Raw genomic sequence first — 20,615 nt, 5'->3', positions numbered from 1 at the left:
TTATTCCACATACAGTACTCCCGGATTCGATGGGCTGCGTTGTGACATCTAAGTGCAAGAACTGTAGTACAGCGTTAGCTCCAAATGAATGCAGCATTGGAAGTTACTGGCACTGATGCTATTGACCACCAGTACAGGTACGGTTGCAGTATGTTTTCACTGAGCGGTGTTTGCAAATGTTGTCAGGGTTTGTTCAAGGTTGCATAGAAGTTCGCAGTTTTTCTTGTAGCCAAGAAATCTTGAACATGTGAATGTCTTTGCAAGCTTTAATGAACCCTGACAGAAAAACGTTCACTGCTCACTGAGAAACCACCCTAATTTGTATTGCAATAACTATGTGAAAGCAACCTTAGTTTTAAAAAAACAGGGCTTCATGAGTAATTGGAGGCTCTAAATTCATCCATTCCAAATTAGATTGTTTTAGGAAAAAAACAAAGACTAAATTGACTGAACATGTTGCATTCATTGCATATGTAGGAAACAACACAAATAGGGAACAGTGGCTGGTTAATATACACTGCAGGTTTTATTACAAGTTGTATTTACTACAAGTTTCGAGGAATGGACTTGGAAATTCAAACTTTCAACCTACAGACAAAAATATTTTTTGTCAGAAAAGAAAAAAAAAAAAAAGGTAAAAAACACGTTCAGCGCGGTTAAGAGGCTGGAGCAACGACCAATCACATCAAGACAACCATGTGTAAAACAATTTGCACTATTGTAACAAGCATCCTTCTGTACAGGACAGGAAGGATGACCAAGGAGAACAGCAACACTGCTTAGCTGGTGTCCATCTGAGAATACAAAATTAGAGTAACCATTAGACAGCTGTGTAAAAAAAACAAAAAAAACCCACTTCTTTACTCTGCACTGGTAGAAAAGCCAGACTCACTCTCGCATTGTAGGCGTCTAACTGCGCATCAAGTTCTTCTGCTGAAATCTGCTGCTTGTTACTTCCCCCTCGGCCACCTCGACCCCGTCCTCTGAAGCCGCCTGAACCACGACCTCCAATGCGGCCTCCTCTCTGCATGCCACCGAAGTTGCCTCCGCGGTTCCTGTTCATCCCACCGCCTCTGTTCATACTTGTACAAACAACATTCTCATCACAAATGGCATCACACTTGGGGCCTAAGTTAAGTTGATAAGAAGCCTTACCCCTGCATTGGCCGCCTCTGTGTATCAATCTGTGATGTGACTAGCTGTATGTTCATGGGCCTTCCTGCACGGACCAAAAAAAAAAAAAAAAAACATTTGTAAAATGAGCATGGCTGTAAGTAAACGACACTGAATGCACAACAAAGTTGTACCTACCATCCAGTGGGATACCATTGTACTGTTTCATGGCTTTGAGTGCATCTGCCCTTCTTTCAAAGTGAACATCTGCAGTTCCTAGGCTTCTTCCTGAACGATCATAATGGACTGCAGCCTTTTTCAGTGTTCCAAACTCAGCAAAAAGTTCCTACAGAACAAAGGAAACTTCAGCAACAACTCCTTAGCCTATATTCTTTGACAAGACAATGTGAAAGTGCACCTGAATATCAGCATCAGAAACACCAAAGTCGAGATTGGACACAAGAAGCTTCCCTCCGGTTTCCACACCAGCGCCGCCACCAGCTGCGCCGTTGAATCCACTGTAGCCGTTGTCGAACATGTCGTGTTGCCATTTATCCGGAAGCTGTTTGGGCTGCAACAGACCAAAGAGAACGCACCTGCTGACTTGAGGAATCCGCTTGTCTCTGTCAATCACAGAGTCCACACGGCTGGGTGTTGGGGCAAGCAGAGGCTCCACTTCCAACATGGCCAGGGTGCTCAGCTCCCCCAAAAGGGCGCCCATTATGCCCTTGCCCACCCAATCAAAATGCGTGTCAATCCTCACAGGATGGTTGATGTAAACAATTAAAAACTAGTCTATGAGGGATGTGCTGCCTTTAATGCATGCATTATTTAGCATAGGCTGTTGTTTGGTGCTTTTTTTTTTTTTAAAACACATTCATCCAAACCAGCACACATTTTTTTTTTTTTTTTATGGTCAACTGGCCCATCCAGACTAACAGCAAATGCGACCCACTGCTTCCTTGACCACAGGCTCTCCAGAAATGATCCTCAATCTTCTTTGTCCCCTGCTGAAACAGCCTTGCCTCCCGCGATGAAAATTGATTCCTGGCCGATCAAAAGTTCATTAAAGCCAAAGGAATTGGCTTTTATTGTAGGGAGGTTGAAATGTCCAAGATGAATGTGGAACAGAAAACTAGCACAGCTACGGCGTTTATACAAGCGTAGATTTAGCCGAGCGTCCATTTTGAGAACACGCCATTTTGACTTGGCCTTTGTCTGGTACGTTCAGAGACGCACGCAAACGTGGGCAGGTGATTAGTTAACTATCAGGGCACTATTCAAAGTGGGGGTGAAGTCCTCGGATCCATCCACCACACCGCTTGACAAGAATGGGCCTTCAAATAGAGCCGGTCAGCCACTCCCGGACAAAGGACATCCTTGTCGCTCAAATTGCTGGTCCTTTTGGGATGATGAGGGGAAAAATAAATTCTGGATGCTCTCTCGGTGTTATCCTCACACCGCCATAAGGACACTCGATGAAAAGCAAAGATATTGGCGGTGGACGAAAAAAAATGTAATCTGCGGTAGCAGACTCAAAATGGCGACGCCAAGACCTTCCACGATCCAACTGCGGCTAATGGGCCAAGATGGCTAGCATATTTGTCGTTTCAAAAAGGGGCTTCTTCTTGCGGGGAAAATGTAACATAAGGTTGGTTCGGGAAAGGACAGACACATTAAGCATACAATTTCCTTTAATGCTCAACTGCTCGTGTTAAGAGCTCTCCGTCGAGAGAAATTTGGCGGCTAGCAAGCACTTTTATTCGTTGATTAGCAAGCTGGCTGCCCAGGCATTCCGAAGTTTGCACGAGGTTTTTCCCTTTCCTGCCCATTCTCATACCCTGTTGTATGGCGTCGGTCTGCCTCGAGCGCGATTCGTGTTTTGACGGCTCCTCATGGGGCCGGATCCTCCACCTCGGCCTCCAAATCCGCCGCTCATTCCAAGGCGCCCAGCGCCTCCTCCTCTGCCGCCGATAGAACCTCCGCGGCCTCGGCCTCTTCCACCCCTGCCGCCACCTCTCTGCTGCCTGTTCTGTTTGATAATGTCGTCTAAAGACATATCCATTTTGTCGGTCATAATGCTGTCTCCAAAAAGTTTAAACTGTTGACAAAGTAATGGTTGTAAAAAATAAAATAAAAAAGCACACCCTAAACTTGCTAGTCTAGCTTGTCCGCCTTCACGAAGCCAACTGGTTCAGCGAAACACAAAGGGCTTAAAAAAAAAACGCTCGGCCAATCTTACGTCATCACGCAACATACGTAAGTACGTACGTACGTCACACACGTATACCATAATGGCCTCTTGCCTTTAATTTGCCCTTTTTTTTCTCACATTAAGTGTCTTCAAATATTTTTAGTTGTAAACTGGCGCCATATATGACGTCAAAATTACAACCAATAATACTCTTAACACAATTTTAAATACGCTTTCAGATAACAACTTCCTTTTCTCACAGGGAAGTTTGTCTTCAGCGACGCATTTTCTGCGGTAGCCCGTTTCCGCCAGTAATTAATACTAACGGAAACGTTACAAGAAATATTGTTAGGTCCACCTCGCTTCAATTTCGTCTTTTCACTGACACTCCAAATATGAGTGTTTTTGTGTTTTCTATCAGATTGCATTATTTATCAAGTTATGGACAAGTAAGCAATTTCATGTACAGTACTGTTAAAGTGGTAGTGTCTTAAGAATACTACCTTAAAAAAGTATTTTTGGGGTCATTGTTTTCCAATCTGTGCACAAGATACCTTATAGTAATGAAAATAACTGATGTTTGTTAAAACAATGCAGAAAAGAAAGCAAAAAACACAACACATTGTAAAAATTAAAGGCCATGAACAAGTTGAAAAGTTAGTAAAGTTAGTCAAATTTAAAAGACCCGAGGGTTAACAGTAGTGACCTTAGTCAACAAACAGACTTGGTAAAATTACAAACATTCAAAATGTGCGACAATAATTTTCAACATTGATATGATAAATATCGGACTTTATTATTGGACTTTTGGCTGCAAGCTCATTGGCAGCCTCAGGGACAATAAAACAGCACTGCCATGGCATGGGCTTAAATCAATTCCAAAGCATACAGATAGGTGTGGTTTCACATTCCTTTTCTGTTCATTGTAGGGGGTACATTTGCATGGCATCTGCATTGCTCTGGCATGCTGCGCTAAGATGTTTATAACAGCATCCTTGATTCCTTTCTTTTGCATTTAGTTGACAGCATCTTTCAGCATTCACAGGCTGTTTCTGAAAGGGAATGTCCATTTCTCCTTAAAAATACACAATTCCTACAGTTGCATTCTGATCTGGAATATTTAATAAACTACAGGGAACTTGTCGACAACTGGTCAATATGTGGTAGATGAATACAAGAAGGTGTATTGTAAAAGTATTTTTATTCAACATTTTGTTGCAAGGCTTTAGGAAGAGGTGTTCATCAATTGAGCCGAATACTTTGGGAGCGTCACAATTTCGGATTAAGAATGTTGGCATTGCATTTGGCTTTTCAAAATATGTTCATCAAGTGTTCATCCGATGTGTTTGTCATTGACACTACACCTTACCTAGCCGACTACCTTTTAACACAACAAACAATAAAACAGAAAAGCCCTTTATCATTTTCCCCCAGGATCATGTACGTAGTAGTAGTAAAGACTGCAGTCTTTTGTGTCCGGTGGAACAGTTTGTACCTCAGAATCAGATGCCAGCAACATCTGTTGGAGGTTTATCAGTCCTTTTCATACATTGGGAGTGTTGTGTGACCTTCAACATGATTCATGACAGATTTTTAAAAAGTAGAATTCTGCATCACTTCTAGGGTATAAAGAAAGATGAGGGGTTGCTGTGGTTCAAAGTTCACAGAAAATTGTTTGGCATTCTGCCTCAGACTGGCAAATAGGGCTGACTTTGGATGTCACAGGACAAGTTCTCAATGATGATAGGTGGAAAAAAAATGCTTGGGCCATCTTGAGGACTAGGACTTCTTTGAGTCCTGTGTGTTACGTTTCTTGAGGTCAGTCAGGTCCACCGGCGTGAAAGCTGATGGTGAAAAATGTCAGCACGTCACTTTGTATTAATCCTTTACTGATGACTGGGATGTACATTTGATTTCAGTTATGCTTACAGTGTAGGTTAGGATTTGGATTCTTCTCAACATATTCCTGTGGTCCACGGTCATCACGCTCTGCGTTTTGTGCTGATCTGATTTCTCTGAGCACAAACTGCCAGGCTGTGAAACAATAATATTAAAAAAACATTTATCTCGGTAAATATAGGATATCTATTTAGGGTATTATCTATTGAAGGAAGGACAGGACAGTACAGAAACACTCAATATAATTATACTCTTGTTCTGAGTTTTGTCGTATAACAATGAAGTGTAAAAAAGCAGGAACAGAACGACTGTTTGCCAGATTGAGTAAATAAATTATAGCACACTTTTTTACTTATCCATGTCTTTGTAAATTTTAAAATTATTCTTAGATGTGTACATGAGTGTGAATGGTGTTGTCCCCTGCGATTGGCTGGCAACCAGTCCAAGGAGTACTGTACTCCGTGTCTCTTGCCCAAAGTTAGCTGGTAGAGGCTCCAGCACAACCTCGACTTGAGTGAGGATAAACAGTATACTCAGAGCTGGGCATCGTCTATGCGTCTATAACTTCTGGGCCGTTAATTCCGGTCGACCTACGTGGTCCCAGTTCGACCCTCGTCGGCGACAGCCAATCGGCGTCGAGAACATAATTTTTATGTCACACGCAGGCGCCGCACAAACAGACATGACGCCAAATAAAGAAAAAAATTTAAAATAAAAACAACAGACAGACGGACAAACACGCACATTGTGGTGATCGGTGAAATAAAAACAAAATGGGGCACATGTCATTGCATCTGTGGGACCGAAAGGTATACAACACTTATGTATTTTTTATTTGTTTGGCTGCGTGTCAGGAGTGGGGCACCTGCGTGTGACGTGGTATCGGTAAAGTCCATTCTTGACGCCGTTTGGCTGACTCAGACCTACCGGGCGGGTCTGAAATATAGACGGGAACTCATAGACGGACTAAAGCATACACTAATGCCCCGCTCTGAGTGTATTAAAAAATAATAAATTAATGATAATTCTACATGAAGTACTTGATAACTATATACGTATTAAATAATAAAAGTAAATATAAGTAATTTAAACAAGTAAATGATATGGATATAAAATACATAAAAGGCAATAATAAAAGTAAATACAAGTAAAAAGTTAATGATATATAATACATATTTAATAACAATACCACTTGGTTTGAAATTATACTTACTGTCATGGATAAAACGCACATTTTCCTCATGTGCTGGGGTGAAGAGCTCCCCACAGTTGGTAGGTGATCTGGGGCTTGTAGTCCGCTTGTAACTATTCACCATCCTGGGAGCAGATGAGCTTGAGAAATGTAAAACAACCACATCAGCAGAATAAAATGCCTGAAGCACGTACATTGGGAGAATATTAGATGATGTATCAATACATATTGTAATAATGCGCAATTTACCTTGTCATTCTGTTTACGGCACTGCTCTCTCTTCACTGCTCTATGGTGAGTACCTTTGAAGAATTCGGCAGTTTCAAAGTCCTCAACTAGCAATGAGAATCAGTGAGAATTTGAGCAAAACTCCATGATTTAAAAGTCAAAACACAATGCTAAACAGTAAACACAAAGAAAACCTACTATCTCCTCGGGATACATCGGTGTCACTTAACAGGAACGATCGTGTTTAAAATAGTATAACAGCTGTTGATTTGCTGGTATTAACTCTGTAGCAAAGGCTCCCCATAACGTCGGCAAAATTGAGAAAACAATTACGGTCACTGACAAAGGATCTTTGTTTACGTTTGGGCTTTCCTCGGTCTTGTGATTCAGTTTTACTATAAGGCGACGCAACCAAATCTACAGTTGAACGCAGTTCGCTCTATGGGCTAGCTGTTAAATATTTGTAGAAATTAGTGTGGCATATTGCCCTTTAGAAAATCTAGGCGACAGCAAACGCTGCAGATTTGCTGACACAATAAATTCGGCTAACATTAGCCCGCATAGTTAGCTGTTAATTGTCTTGACTTAACGTTAGCTTCGAACGCCAAATTGTTAATCAACAATAGCATTACGTAAAATTATCACGCAAGGTAAAACAAGGCACGAATGTATGAAACGAAGTAAATCTCATATACAAACCTTTTAAAAATATTTATATTAGATTTCTTTATGCTGTACACGACGCCAGATTTAGCTAAAACGTTGCCAATGCCAACCAATCATTTCCGGTAGAAAAAACAAAACAAAACAAAACAAAAAAAAAAAAACACGGAAGTTCTCTTCTTCTTCGTCGTCTGTTTCTTTTTATGACGCAAATGCTCCCCGTACTGCCGCTTACTGTTTCGGAATGGAACATTGCAATTGCAATACAGTACAGGGAAATACGCAGTTATTCCCATCAATCGTGAGAGAGAGAACACAGAGAGAGAGAGAGAGAGAGAGAGAGAGAGAGAGAGAGAGAGAAAGAGAGAGAGAGAGAGAAAGAGAGAGTGAGAGAGAGAGAGTGAGAGACAGACAGACAGACAGACAGACAGACGGCAGACAGACGGAGGGAGCGCGAAGAGGGGTGTGTCGCGTGTACAGTACCTTTGTTTATCTATTTATGCCAACGACGTACAGGTACACCAATTAAATCATCCTTGCTACTCATGTAACAAAATGATAACTAAACAGGCCTAGATTTCACCCTAAATATCTTAAAATAGTATATTTCTGAGTAAACTGAGATGAGATCATCATTATTTCAGTATGTGGGTTGTTCCACATTTGGAGGGCATTTCATTCCACCCAAATTAAATTTCCAACAATCCAACAATCCTTGCAGACAATACGGGACATGCACCTGATGTGTAAATTATAGTTGTTCTGAGACACAATGTAACTGTAGCTTTAGTAAAAATGTCATAAAAATAGCTCTTCACCAGCCCCCAAAATGTATTAATACGGGGCCCCGAAAGAAGATTTTGCTTTGGAAATTTGAAACGGATTTCTGAAGAAATCAGAAGTTTGATTTATTTAAATTAACTTCAAATTTCTTCTCAAAACCTACCTGCTCAAAATGGCTTTCATAAAATTCTATAATGTTGTCTTCATTCATGGTATGTTGTCTGTTTTTGTTGCCAGTGATCTGAGAAACACTGTAAGAATCGAATGTATTATTTTATTTCAATACACGTGCACTGCTCGATGGGAACGCCAACACCACCAGCGCGTTGCTGAGCTGGTCTGCTTCGTATAAACGGCAGGTATGATTTTGTAAGCAGATAATAGCTTGGGGTTCACTGTGAGTGTGATAGAACATCAATTAGCTTAGCATCTTTGTTTTTTTTTAGCATCTAGTTTTTTTGCGTTCCGATCATGGTATAAGCCGCAAAGAGTGTTCTAGGTGGTATTGCAATACCACCGTGTGGAGTTTGAGTGTCACTGCACTCTGTCATCTGGATGTTCCCTCAGTTGTGCGCTGAGACAGTCGGACGACGCACACACACGAGTTGCTGCATTAAACTAACAACACGGAAGTTATTCTCGTGTCCATTTGTTGTTAATCGCACCACACGCCCAACAAAGAGTTTCACAATGGGTCGGGGTTGCTGTCTGGGCCTGCACTTACCGGACAAGCTCTGTAATTTCTCAGCAATCAGTCACCAATTTCTTTCATTAGCCATTTTATTTTCAACAGCCAACAGTCAGCGCTACAATATTCATTCAACCGTCAAAGTTATTCTTCAAGTCTTTTGTACTTCTTCTGTTTGCCATGCGAAGTACGTCACGTGTTCAGACGTTCAGACTGAGAGAATACGGCTTGTTTTGAAACTGATTTAAAGGTAGACCTAAATGTTACTTGAAGCAAATTTGTACCTTATTGAATTTCATCATTTGTACTGAATTTGAAAAGCAGCTGCTGTACAACCACATTTTGATTGGGACTTTTATGGCCACTAGACATTTCTTTCATTTTATTAATTTTAATTTTAAAAATGTATGTTATTGTGTGGTCTAGAGGCTGTTCATAAAGTCTGGACGCAGAGGTAAATGGCCCTGCACATTTAATAAATACAGTTAATGTAATGAAATCAACACTTTCTTGCTTTTTTAAATATATATAATGTACAATATTTAGTTGCCCTTTGTGAATTACTTTATTGATGATCTGTTATTTGAATTACAATATTTATTATCTTTTATTATTTATTCTTATATGTATCTTTTATTTTGTTGATTGTTTTGCCAAGTGGCGTCGGGCTTGCTTTCGGTGATGAAGGGACGAGTTCTGTTGCTGTGCTGTGTTGTAGATATCCCTTTTCAGGAGATCCCAACGTGGGTCGTGGCGCTGGTGGTAGTTAGGAATGGGGATTCTGTGGAAACGGCTGATTGACAGGTAAAGGCCAGGTCTGGGTCGGTACCCACGGACATGAAGCTGACGAAGCCTGGCTGGTTGTCGACGCTGATGTGGCTGCTGATCCAATCCTGGTACCTGGACACCCGTGTGTAAACGCCCGGAAACTCCGGCAGGGCGCAGCCTACACCAAAGTTCACAAGTCCGCTTAGGACCCACACAGATCCTTGCTTGCTCACCATGGGACCGCCAGAATCCCCCTGTGGAACATGACCTTTGTATTAGCAGAAATCATTTTTGCTCTGATGACATCGACCGACACGAATTAATTAGGTGAGAAATCTGGTATGATTATAGACTGTTTTAAACATTTTGGAAACAATAGCGGCGGTATACTTGACCGTGACCAGCCCCAACTGGGATCATAATAGAAATGTTCTCACAGGCATGTAGGAAATGTTTTCCTAGCATTTCTTTGAGTCATCATTCAAGCCATTTCAGTTCCATGATGGCTTTGCCTTGGCAAAATGTCATATGTATACCTTTTTTTTTTTTTTTTTTTTTTAAATAATGCTGGCATCTTTGTTTTTGCCACCTGGAAGTATGCGTGATATCACGATGAAAAGGACTACCATCACCTGAAGAACATTTCTATAATCAAAGATCTTTTTGCCCATAAGAAAACCTGGTTCATTTGTGCATTCTTGAAGGTTGGACTTTTGGAATGGGGTTTTACAAGTTTTAACAAAAAAATCAATCTGCTGCTCCGGCACTCCCTGGTACTACAAAACTAGACCAAATCTCATTGATCCTAAAATGTCTACAATAGATTCCTTTAAGTTAAATGATTTATTTTAAAGAGAATGGTCTAGTCCTCAAATGAAGTTTCTTGTTTTTCTCGTACTGAGAGAAGTACTTGTCCCCAGTCTGTTTTGTTTTATGTCTTCCTTTATTCTGCTTTCTTGTAGGGATTTTTTCCTTTAAATTAAATAATGATTTCTTAGTCAGTGTAAGGCAAGTATGTATGGTATTTGCCTTGAATGAACGAATGAATTTGTTTGTCACCTGACAGGAGTCCTTTCCACCCTCTTTCAGGCCGGCACAAATCACGTTGTCTGTGATTCTTCCTGCGCCGTAGTAGCAACTGCATTCGCGGTTCCCTACCACAGGAATCTTAATTTCCATCAGATTCTCGGGTGCCGGTAGAGGAACTGCGCACAAACAACAACACCACCAAATGTAATTGACAGGCAAGCTGGGTGTACAGTGTTCCCGTTACATTGAGGAGTTTTAAGCGATCTTTTTGTTAGTTTTTTTTAAATGATTTGAACATGAATTTTGTTTTTAAAAAATGTTCAAAATAATCATAAATACAAAGCTCATAGGCAAGAATCAACAAACAATAGAATAAAACTGAGACAACACATTTACACAAAAACTAAATTAATCTAAACAAAAACAAAAACTGAAAAAAAACCAAGCAAACACAACCGTTTTGTAAGTCTACAATAAAGTAACTCACTTGTTCAATCACAATTTGTAGTTTTCAAATAACGTTTGAGTTACTTGTTGTGAGTAAACCATAGAGGAGAATTTGGAGTGCTGACTGACCTCCAAAGCCGATGTTCCCCCAGCCAGTGACCCAGCTCTCGGTTCCTGTGAAAAAGGTGCTTCCGCTGGCGGCCAGGCAGACTGGCCTGATGTAGTCGTTGAAGCGCACGGGCGAGGACAGCCTCAATAATGCCAGGTCGTTGTCATTGGTAATCGGGTTGTAGTCGGGATGCTGGATGATTTCCACCACCGTGCGGCGAACCTCGTTAGGATTGAAACCCCGCTGGCTCTGACGACCCAGAAACGCTGTCATGCGAAAAGAACTGCACGCACACACACCAGGACTTCTTATGTTCTTCATGGATTTGTATCGTTTGCTTTGGTTTTAATAATTTGTGTCATTGTTCAAAATTCAAGATATTTATTCTCCATATGCGCATGAAAAGAAAACACAATGGTAGCACTGAGCAATTCCTATAGTCCCCCCTGAACTTATATAAAGAAAATAAAAAGATTAACAAAAGTGCCATTTTAAACACTAAAAGATAAATGCTAAAGAAAGTGGGGCTAGGCAATGAATGACAGTGACATGCAAACAGGACAGGGTATTTGCCAGTTGAAACTGGAGTGCATGAGCTGAATATTTGCCAGGCTCGCCACACTGGCGAAGGGTCAGTTTAGCTGATGTAAATCACCCCAGGGGACCCGCTTCAAAAGCTATGGTTTTGGAGGTGCTGGGTGAGTGTTGACTCTACGTACAAAACAACAGCTCAGAGTGCCCATGCACCCATTTTGCAACCCTTGGAAGTGGTGCGGGAGAGTGCTCCTCATGGGGATTTCCTCCCTGTTTATAACGTGAGCGCTGTTCTGTTATTGGATTTGTCATTGTCACAGTTTGTCCATAACAAACACCATGTTTCGATATAACTCGGCACCAGGTCACGAACTGAAAATGACATCACAACTGCTCACAACGACCAATCACGGCTCAGATTCAGAAAACAGGTCAGCCGTGATTGGTCGTTGTGAGCAGTTGTGATGTCATTTTCAGTCAACAGAAGACAAAATAGCCGCCCCCAGATATGGCTAAAAATGAGTGCATCTTGCTGCTTAACTTATATTCCACAAACGCAAAATTAATCACAAAGCCGTGTGTCAACTAGCCGGCTTGCTGGAAACATATTATTGAAAAAAATATATTTGGGTTGACTTCTGCTTTAAAGATCTTGAGTAGCTATGTTTAATCTGTGCTGGGAGTATGAAGGGAAGCCTTCTCCCTCGAACCCAAAAGTTTCAGAAGCCCTGCTTTAGAATGTGTTGTGGCTAAGTGTGTGTCTGTACGCGCGTGTGTGTGTCTGACCTGAAAACGCAGTGTGCGGTTGACAGCAGCCACTCGTTGGTGATGAGTGCGCCCCCGCAGAAGTGTCTCTCGGATATGTGCAGGCTCACCTGCCAGGGCCACGCACCTTGGGAGGTCGGCTGCCCTCCCACAATGCGTAAATTCAACGGGGCCAGCCCACACTCTGAAACTGTAAACACACGCAAGTGTGAGGTGAAACATGGGTGAACATTTGAGCTCAAAGCCCAGAAGGAAGGCAGGAAGGAAGAAAGTAAGCCTGCGGGTCACCTTGCGAGCCACTGGCGAAGGTGGAGCTGTCGAACAATGTGGTCGTGGTCAGATCGTTGCAGGGGGGGCAAGGGGGGCATTCGGTGGCACATATCGGACATGTGGTGCTGGTGTGCGGAGTTGTGCCGGTGTGCGGAGTTGGGCCGGTGTGCGGGGTTGTGCCGGTGTGCGGAGTTGTGCCGGTGTGCGGGGTTGTGCCGGTGTGCGGGGTTGTGCCGGTGTGCGGAGTTGTGCCGGTGTGCGGGGTTGTGCCGGTGTGCGGCGTTGTGACAGTGTGAGGAGTTGTGCCGGTGTGCGTAGTTGTGAGAGTGTGCGGAGTTGTGCCGGTGTGCGGAGTTGTGCCGGTGTGCGGAGTTGTGCCGGTGTGCGGGATTGTGCCGGTGTGCGGAGTTGTGCCGGTGTGCGGGGTTGTGCCGGTGTGCGGGGTTGTGCCGGTGTGCGGAGTTGTGCCGGTGTGCGGGGTTGTGCCGGTGTGCGGCGTTGTGACAGTGTGAGGAGTTGTGCCGGTGTGCGTAGTTGTGAGAGTGTGCGGAGTTGTGCCGGTGTGCGGAGTTGTGCCGGTGAGCGGACCTATGATAGTGTGCAGAGTTGTGCTATGGTGGTGTGACATCCTCCCAGGCAGGCTGGCGCTGGTGGGGAGGGGGCTCATGGTACAGCTAACCTGCAGGTCTGGATCGGTGCCCACGGACATGAAGCTTACAAAACCTGGCAAGTTGCTGTTGCCCGTGTGGCTGCTGATCCAACCCTGGTACCGGGACACCCGTGTGTAGACGCCTGGAATCTCTGGCAGGGCGCAACCTAATCCGAAACTCACCAGCCCACTCTGGACCCATGTGGACCCTTGTTTGCTCACCAGGGGACCGCCGCCATCACCCTGTGGAACATCACATTGACCTTGTTAGGGGATCCACTTTAATTAGTTGTGACATCATCGACAGACACAGATTAAGTGAGAAATTTGATGTGAATACTGACTATTTCATAATGTTTGTGAATAATAGCGGGAGGATACTTCAGAGTGCCAGAAAAATGATTGACTCTTGCTGACCTCAACTGAAACCATGACAAAAACTTGTTTGGGCTACCAGATACAGTACATGTACCCCAAACGGCCTAGGTTTAGTTTTTCAATTCCATGAACCCAGTCCTAAGGAAGAACCAGTTTCCCAAAGGTGTCTACTTCCAGTGCTTCATCTTATTAAATGTACTCTTATGAAGTTTTAATTAACATTGTACAGCATCTTACTACAGCATATGATAAATGTTGGCCAATTGGCCTCCCTTGCAGCCTGGTCATTCTATAAAAGGGGTCCCTCCATTGGTGGCCCCTTCTTGAGGTTTCTTCCTCTTTATTTCCAAAAGCGTTTTTTGAGTTTTTTCTTGCCTTGTCAGGGGGCCAAGAGCAGGGAACGCAGCCCATCTTTGTGAACTGTGTTCCTATAAAGCCCTTTGAGACTCTTTTGTGATTAAGCGCTATACAAATAATTACGACTCAAAGTTTCTGGTCCCAAGCAAAAGGTTCCCAGAGAAAAGGTTCTAGTGCTAGGAGAGTAATTTGTCCACAGAATGTTTTGTCTTATCTTTTAATTTATTTGTTGGGATTTTGTCTGTTATCTGCTACATTTGTCTTGCTTTTGTTTTTCATGTAAAGCATAAAAAACGTGAAGTCACCTGACAGGCGTCCTTTCCTCCCTGTCTGAGGCCGGCACAAATCATGTTGTCTGTGATTCTTCTCGTCGAGTTGTAGTCGCAATTGCACTGGCGGTTCCCTACAATGGGAACCTTCACCTCCATCAGGTTCTCGGGGGCCGGTAGAGGAACTGCACACAACAACAACGCCAAAATTGTGTCACGACCAGGCCAGCTGGACGTACAGTGCTCCCCCACCATAGCATGGATTTTGAAGTATTTTTAAAAAAATGTTTAATTTATTTTTTATAGGATTTTACACTGAAGTATACAGGCAAGTTAGAATTTAGAATTGCATGCCTTCTGTGTAGTTCCACATTGTGCCACAACATATACCTGGCAGCACCGAGTTCTTTTGGAAGACATGAGGTGTAATCTAGAGCTGGAAGAAGAGGCACAGGAAGTCCCCAACTAAGCTCCAAAGACTATTTATTCATGTTTATTAATATGTAACAATATGTAAAAGTTCCTCAAAGCTCACACTATTTGACTTAATAAAATTCAAAGAAATAAAAAATCATCAGCAACATCAAATCGATTCACAACTGCTGTGCATTTCTCATAAAAGACAACTTGATACGCATCTCCATACAAGGGGTTCCATACAATTCAAAGACAGTACATTTAAAAATTTGGGTCTGTTAAATCAAACTGATTTTTCGATTAAATTATTTTTTGTTACAGCCTTTAGTTTAGTCTTCAAATGTTCCTAACTTAAAGTAATTGTTCTTTTTACATAAAAAAAGGAAATCCATTTTGAACAAACTTAACATACTTGTCAAAAAAAAAAACAGCTTTCAGCATATAGCTTTAAGGTATTATGGAGACATTGAAGACAAGAAAATAGTCTTCAAAGAACTTGATTTTGCAAACATCAAAGACAATTTGAGATTTTCAGTAACTTAAGGGGCTTAAAGTAGTAAACCTAAAGAACATTTAGGAATTCTCACTGACCCGCCGAGCCAATGAGCCCCCATCCAATGACCCAGCTTTCGGTTCCGGTAAAGAAGGTGCTTCCGTCGGCGGCCAGGCAGACGGGCCCGATGAAGTTGTTGAAGGGCACGGGCGAGGAAAGCCTCAATAGGGCCACGTCGTTGTCTAAGGTGACTGGGTCGTAATCGGGGTGGAAGGTGATAACAGTGACACTACGGCTTACTTCGTTAGGAGTAGGATCCTGCTGGCTGTGACGCCCCACAAAGGCTGTCACACTCACACTTCCAGGTCTGCAAACACACACACACAAACACACACCATGACTTCAAGTTTTTTTTTCCTTTTTTTTTCTTTATACATTTGTATTTTTTTCAAACGTTTGCTTCTGTTTTTGTGATTGATGGGTTTGTAATTAGTCATTATTGTTATCATTAGTTTTGTTATTAGTCCAATCAGATTTCAGTTTCGATGCATCCCCTCCAAAGTCACTGTACGTTGCGTGTGCGGGTGTGCGTGCATGTGTGTGCGTGTGTATCTCACACGTTAAAGCAGTGCGCGGCTGACAGCACCCACTCGGTGCTGATAAGCGAGCCCCCGCAGAAGTGGCTCCCAAACCTGTGCAGGCTGACCTGCCAGGGCCACGCACCTGGGAGGGCCGCCTCTCCCCCCACGATGCGGCTGTTGAAAGGGGCTTGCCCACACGCTGAAAACACACACACATTGACGTGGATCATGAATAACGATATACAAAATGTAAAATATGCATGTTTTATCATCAGTAAATCAATCCATCTGACAAATAAAAAAAACTTACAAAAATGTTCACATTTAATTTTAATTAACATTTAGGTAAAGATGGAGAGAGGAACGAAAGTAGGTTGAAAGGAAAGGCAGAAGGAAGGCTGCGACTCACCTGGTTGCCCTCCGCATTCTAAAGTTGAAAAAGACAAAAAGAGAAATTCGAGACGTCATTGAATATTGTTCTTATTTCAATACTTATTTGTTCTTATTTCTGTACGAAAAGTAGCTTTTTAAAAACACCACCCATTCTGTTCCAAAGCAAAACATGTAGTGTGCTTTTGATTGACTCAAAGTCAACCAAATGCAAATGCATTTGCAAACTCCAACATTTATTCCACTGTAATTTAGAATGTCCAAATGCTTTCCTGTCAATCACAACTGTAGTACTGCGCTCTTCTGACAGTTTGTCTTAAGTCATACCATCCATCCATCCATTATCTATACCGCTTCTCCTCACAAGGGTCGCGGGTGTGCTGGAGCCTATCCCAGCAGTCTACCTAGCCTACCAAGCATGTTTTTGGAATGTGGGAGGAAACCGGAGTACCCGGAGAAAACCCACGCAGGCACAGGGAGAACATGCAAACGCCACACGGGGGGTGGGGGTGGGGGTGGGGCCGGGCTCGAACCCACGACCTCTGGACTGTGAGGCGGACGTGCTAACCAGTCACCAAGTCATACCATAATTTGTATGATTAATAATTTAGTTTTTAGGAAAACAACTAAAATCCCATTCTATTGGTTAAACTATGTTTTTACAAAATAAGAACAACCTCTGATTTTTTAAGTTTATCATCTGAATGTGTGTACCCTGACAAACGCGCGAGAGCCCAGATCCAAGGCCCCAACCTAGAGCTGTGAGGCAGCTGTTCTCACCTCGAGTCCACTGTGATTCTGTCTTGTGTGCTAAATGTGTGTTGAATCTGTTAATTTTGTTTCAATAACGATTGCATGGAAAAGTCCTTTTCTGACCCCCCCCCCCCTCAAAAACAGAAGAATCTGACCTGTGATTATTAGCAGCAGTAGCAAAACAGTGCTTGTCAGCATCGGCTTGTCCATGACCACAAAGCTTGAGGATGCCTGAAAACCTCCACCACCACCAATAAGTATCTGTGCAGGACAGGTACACCCACACTTAAAGACACACCTGTGCACCTGCCTGTAGACCTGTTCTGCTAAATTCATAAGAGGAAGAGTTTTCACCTTGCCTGGCTGCCTTCTCGACTTGGCATCCAGGACCAAGAAAATCAGTCTTGTTTAAAGTTTGGTAATTTTGACCCACCCTCATTCATTGTTTGACTTTCTTGGTATTTCTCCTCCTCCCTCAATTATCATGTTTTACTTTGCAAAGGTGTGGCGACTTTCAAAACAGTTTTTAATCACACAACAATAAAAACTCAAAAACACAATAACATTCAAGCACAAAAAAGAACAAGTCAACACCCCCGCAATACATACCACCACGCCAGATCTGGGCACTCAACCCTTTTTTGCCGGTCCGGCGTATTGTCGTATTGTATAATTATTTGGGTCCAACAGGCGGCCAGAAGTCGCATTCAACAAGTTATTTATTTTCCACACTTCCCTTCGTTCACGGCCTTCAAAATAAAAACATACCAGCAAACCACTATACACAGCAGGTTTGCTACGGCGTATTTCCGGAAGCAGAAGATGCCAGAAGAAGTGCATGAACTCCGCGTTGATGTGGCAGCCTCATACTTGAGTGCTGCGTGCAGCTTAATATACTACCGGACACAAGTTGTTTTGAAACAGTTAAATTGCAAGTCGGGGGGCGTCGCTTTAAAAAGACAGCGACAACAATGGATATCGTACCTGCTACAACCATAAAGGGACTGAGTTGACAAGACTATGCATTTAATTTTATTGCCAAACTAGTTTGCTTTTGTGGCAGCAACGACCTGCGTGCTGCATCCTCTCTCTCCTCTCCGTGTGGGAAACTGTATTTCATCGCAACATGTGACATAATGGACCGATCAGAGCAGCAACAATTCCTGATGTGTGCATGGCATGTGTTGCAGACCTGTCGCCAACTTCACAATGCGTCAGACGCGTGAATCAATGCGGCAGTTGTCACTCGCCTGACGCGGGAGTAGAAAGAAGCCTAAAGAGAAGCCTTTCACTGAGAAGGCAGATATGAACCACGTCAAACGCATGAGGGCCGATTAGTGGGCCGGACTAAAATCCACTTCCGACCATGCTTAGTCCAGCCATTTTTTAAAGTTTGTTTAGTGTCATTTCTTCTACATTCTGATAGTACTAGTAGGCACAACTATGGTATATTTAATACATCATAAAATGCAAGTGAATGTATTGTTAGATTGACTTGACTGGTAGTTTTCCAAGAGGACATGGCATGTTCATTCATCAACAAAGTCATCCATCAACAGAGTGTTGCTGCTTTTCTTTTTCTTTTCCCCCCAATTGGCAAAGCCAGTCAGGAGTTGTAAACGAGGCGTGTTTATTGCAGAATTGAACAGGTAGGCAGTTGAACAGTTTCGATGTTGCTTGTGCAGACAGGAAAAACAAAATTACTGGACTGGCATTGCATGAACGGCCACGGCTGAAATTGGGAGTCAGTTAATGTGGAAGCAAGTTGAACTGTAAGACAAACTGATCCATTTACGTGCCCTATGCATATCTTTTCGCTACTGAAACAACTTGGGATGAATGTAAACAATGCATCGCTACACTACGCCAAGGCATTTAGTCTTATAAACAATGCAGTACAATTTAAGGAGTGTCCTTTCTTATTCATACAGAAAGTCATAATACAACTTAGTAACTAATTACATGAAACAAAATGGCGACATTAGTGGTGGGTGCGTTTGGAAATTTCACGTACCAACTTCCTGCTTCCTTATTTGTACTCTTTGATGTTGCCAAGCAGGGAGCAGGTATACAGTAGCACTTGATGGGGATCCGTCCATCATTCAAACCACACAATGGTCGAACCTGGTTGGTTGAACCTATTCCAGACGTCTTCGGGCAGTAGGCAGGGTACACCCTGAACTGGTTGCCAGCCAATCACACTTGATTGGCAGTTTTTTGATATGCTGGTGTAGAAATTAAAAACATTGGAGCTACTCGGGCCAAATAAATTTTTCAACAACACTTGACACATATTACTAGGAATTGTTTAGCTCCCATGTGATGTGAAATCTAAATACGTTTTCTTGTCTTATTCAATTTGTTTTGCTCAATGTCTATTACCATTAATGATGACATTTTACATTTTACTCCTCCCAATGCTGTCATTTAGTATCTAAATTTAATAATGAAACCAGTCCACGGATTTCACTGTAATTGGGAGGCAAGAACTCATACAGTGCCTGCCTCCACCAACTCGGAACAGTCTATTTCGTAGTAAGGCAAGGCAGTTTTATTCATACAGCAAGGAAAAATGATTTTACATTGTTAGAGGACCTTAATCAAAGGTATGAGAAAAAAGCAAAGTTTTTCACTTGGATTCAAAAGCATTTAAAAGTCATCACCTGTCTTGTTGAATGTCGAATTACAAAGATGTACCCGGAGATTTCCTCATGCATGATGTGAGGTGGTGATAGTAGTTATACCTCAAGTTGCATTTGATTCCGTGAAAAAAAAAAAAAAAGTCTATTCAAAGGGCGGCACTGGTTAGCACGTCCGCCTCACAATGCAGAGATCGTGGGTTCGAATCTGGCCCCGGCCTTCCTGTGTGGAGTTTGCATGTTCTCCCCGTGCCTGCGTGGGTTTTCTACGGGTGCTCCGGTTTCCTCCCACATTCCCAAAACATGCATGGTAGGTTAATTGGGCACCCTAAATTGCCCCTAGGTGTGATTGTGAGTGTGACTGTTTGTGTGTCTCTGTGTGCCCTGCGACTGGCTGGCAACCAGTTCAGGGTGTAGCCCGCCTACTGCCCGAGGACAGCTAGGATAGGCTCCAGCATTCCCGTGACCCTTGTGAAGATAAGTGGATTGGATAATGTATGGATGGATGTCTAATGTAAGTTGGAGCCTATTTTTTTTGGGTCACCCTGAACAAAAAAAAATTCACCTCTTGTCTCTCCCCCTTGCAGGGTTTTACATTTTTTAATAGGATTTTTGTTGATATGTCTTCATTGTAAATGTTAAAACATTTTGTTTTATTACAGACATAACATTTTTTTTTTAGGTTGTGCATCTCAACATGCAAAACTGTTACCCTATGTAGTTCATCATTGCCTTCTAGAAGAGGAGAAAAAAGTGAGCTATATGCTTTAGCATTAATGACTTCATCAAACCAATGCTATTTGCATGATAGGCAGCAACATATACTTTGACACTACTAGTGCAACAATACTAATGCCAATACTAATAAAACAATATTGCACATGTTTTTGTGAATGTGTTGTTCATTGAATTGCATTCTGGCAACATTGATAATTAATGAAGGAATTGAATCATTTATTCCATTCATCATTATGGGTATTATTTTTGGTACGGTACACACACACACA

General features: G+C 42.4%; 3 protein-coding genes across 4 annotated transcripts; all 3 read right to left on the bottom strand.

Annotated features, from left to right (window-relative positions):
• Positions 1–504: 504 nt before the first annotated feature.
• On the bottom strand, positions 505–3,332 carry alyref (Aly/REF export factor). The gene is made up of 6 exons (XM_086056504.1): positions 2,954–3,332; positions 1,532–1,684; positions 1,312–1,459; positions 1,156–1,219; positions 893–1,082; positions 505–794 (listed from the first exon to the last, which is right to left on the bottom strand). The coding sequence occupies exons 1-6, from the start codon at positions 3,188–3,190 to the stop codon at positions 780–782; spliced, it is 807 nt and encodes a 268-aa protein (XP_085912630.1). The 5' UTR covers positions 3,191–3,332; the 3' UTR covers positions 505–779.
• A 1,159-nt stretch (positions 3,333–4,491) lies between these two features.
• On the bottom strand, positions 4,492–7,492 carry mcrip1 (MAPK regulated corepressor interacting protein 1). Of its 2 annotated transcripts, none has more exons than XM_086055953.1 (5): positions 7,326–7,492; positions 6,648–6,733; positions 6,420–6,538; positions 5,237–5,341; positions 4,492–5,151 (listed from the first exon to the last, which is right to left on the bottom strand). In XM_086055953.1, the coding sequence occupies exons 2-5, from the start codon at positions 6,653–6,655 to the stop codon at positions 5,087–5,089; spliced, it is 297 nt and encodes a 98-aa protein (XP_085912079.1). In that variant the 5' UTR covers positions 6,656–6,733; positions 7,326–7,492; the 3' UTR covers positions 4,492–5,086. The 2 variants fall into 2 exon arrangements, with proteins under 2 accessions (XP_085912079.1, XP_085912080.1); XM_086055954.1 differs by lacking the exon at positions 7,326–7,492 and adding an exon at positions 6,825–7,292.
• A 1,342-nt stretch (positions 7,493–8,834) lies between these two features.
• Positions 8,835–17,201, bottom strand: LOC147134709 (transmembrane protease serine 9-like). Its single transcript, XM_086056162.1, has 10 exons — positions 17,125–17,201; positions 16,236–16,253; positions 15,863–16,025; positions 15,344–15,612; positions 14,372–14,520; positions 12,701–13,574; positions 12,434–12,602; positions 11,134–11,396; positions 10,588–10,733; positions 8,835–9,782 (listed from the first exon to the last, which is right to left on the bottom strand). Exons 1-10 carry the CDS (start codon positions 17,177–17,179, stop codon positions 9,489–9,491), a joined length of 2,400 nt encoding a protein of 799 aa, XP_085912288.1. The 5' UTR covers positions 17,180–17,201; the 3' UTR covers positions 8,835–9,488.
• Positions 17,202–20,615: the final 3,414 nt, after the last annotated feature.

Source organism: Filicampus tigris, chromosome 16, assembly GCF_054856515.1.
Source record: "Filicampus tigris isolate MCC_2025a chromosome 16, RoL_Ftig_1.0, whole genome shotgun sequence".
Taxonomy (NCBI): domain Eukaryota; kingdom Metazoa; phylum Chordata; class Actinopteri; order Syngnathiformes; family Syngnathidae; genus Filicampus; species Filicampus tigris.
This window is presented reverse-complemented; position numbering and strand designations above follow the sequence as displayed.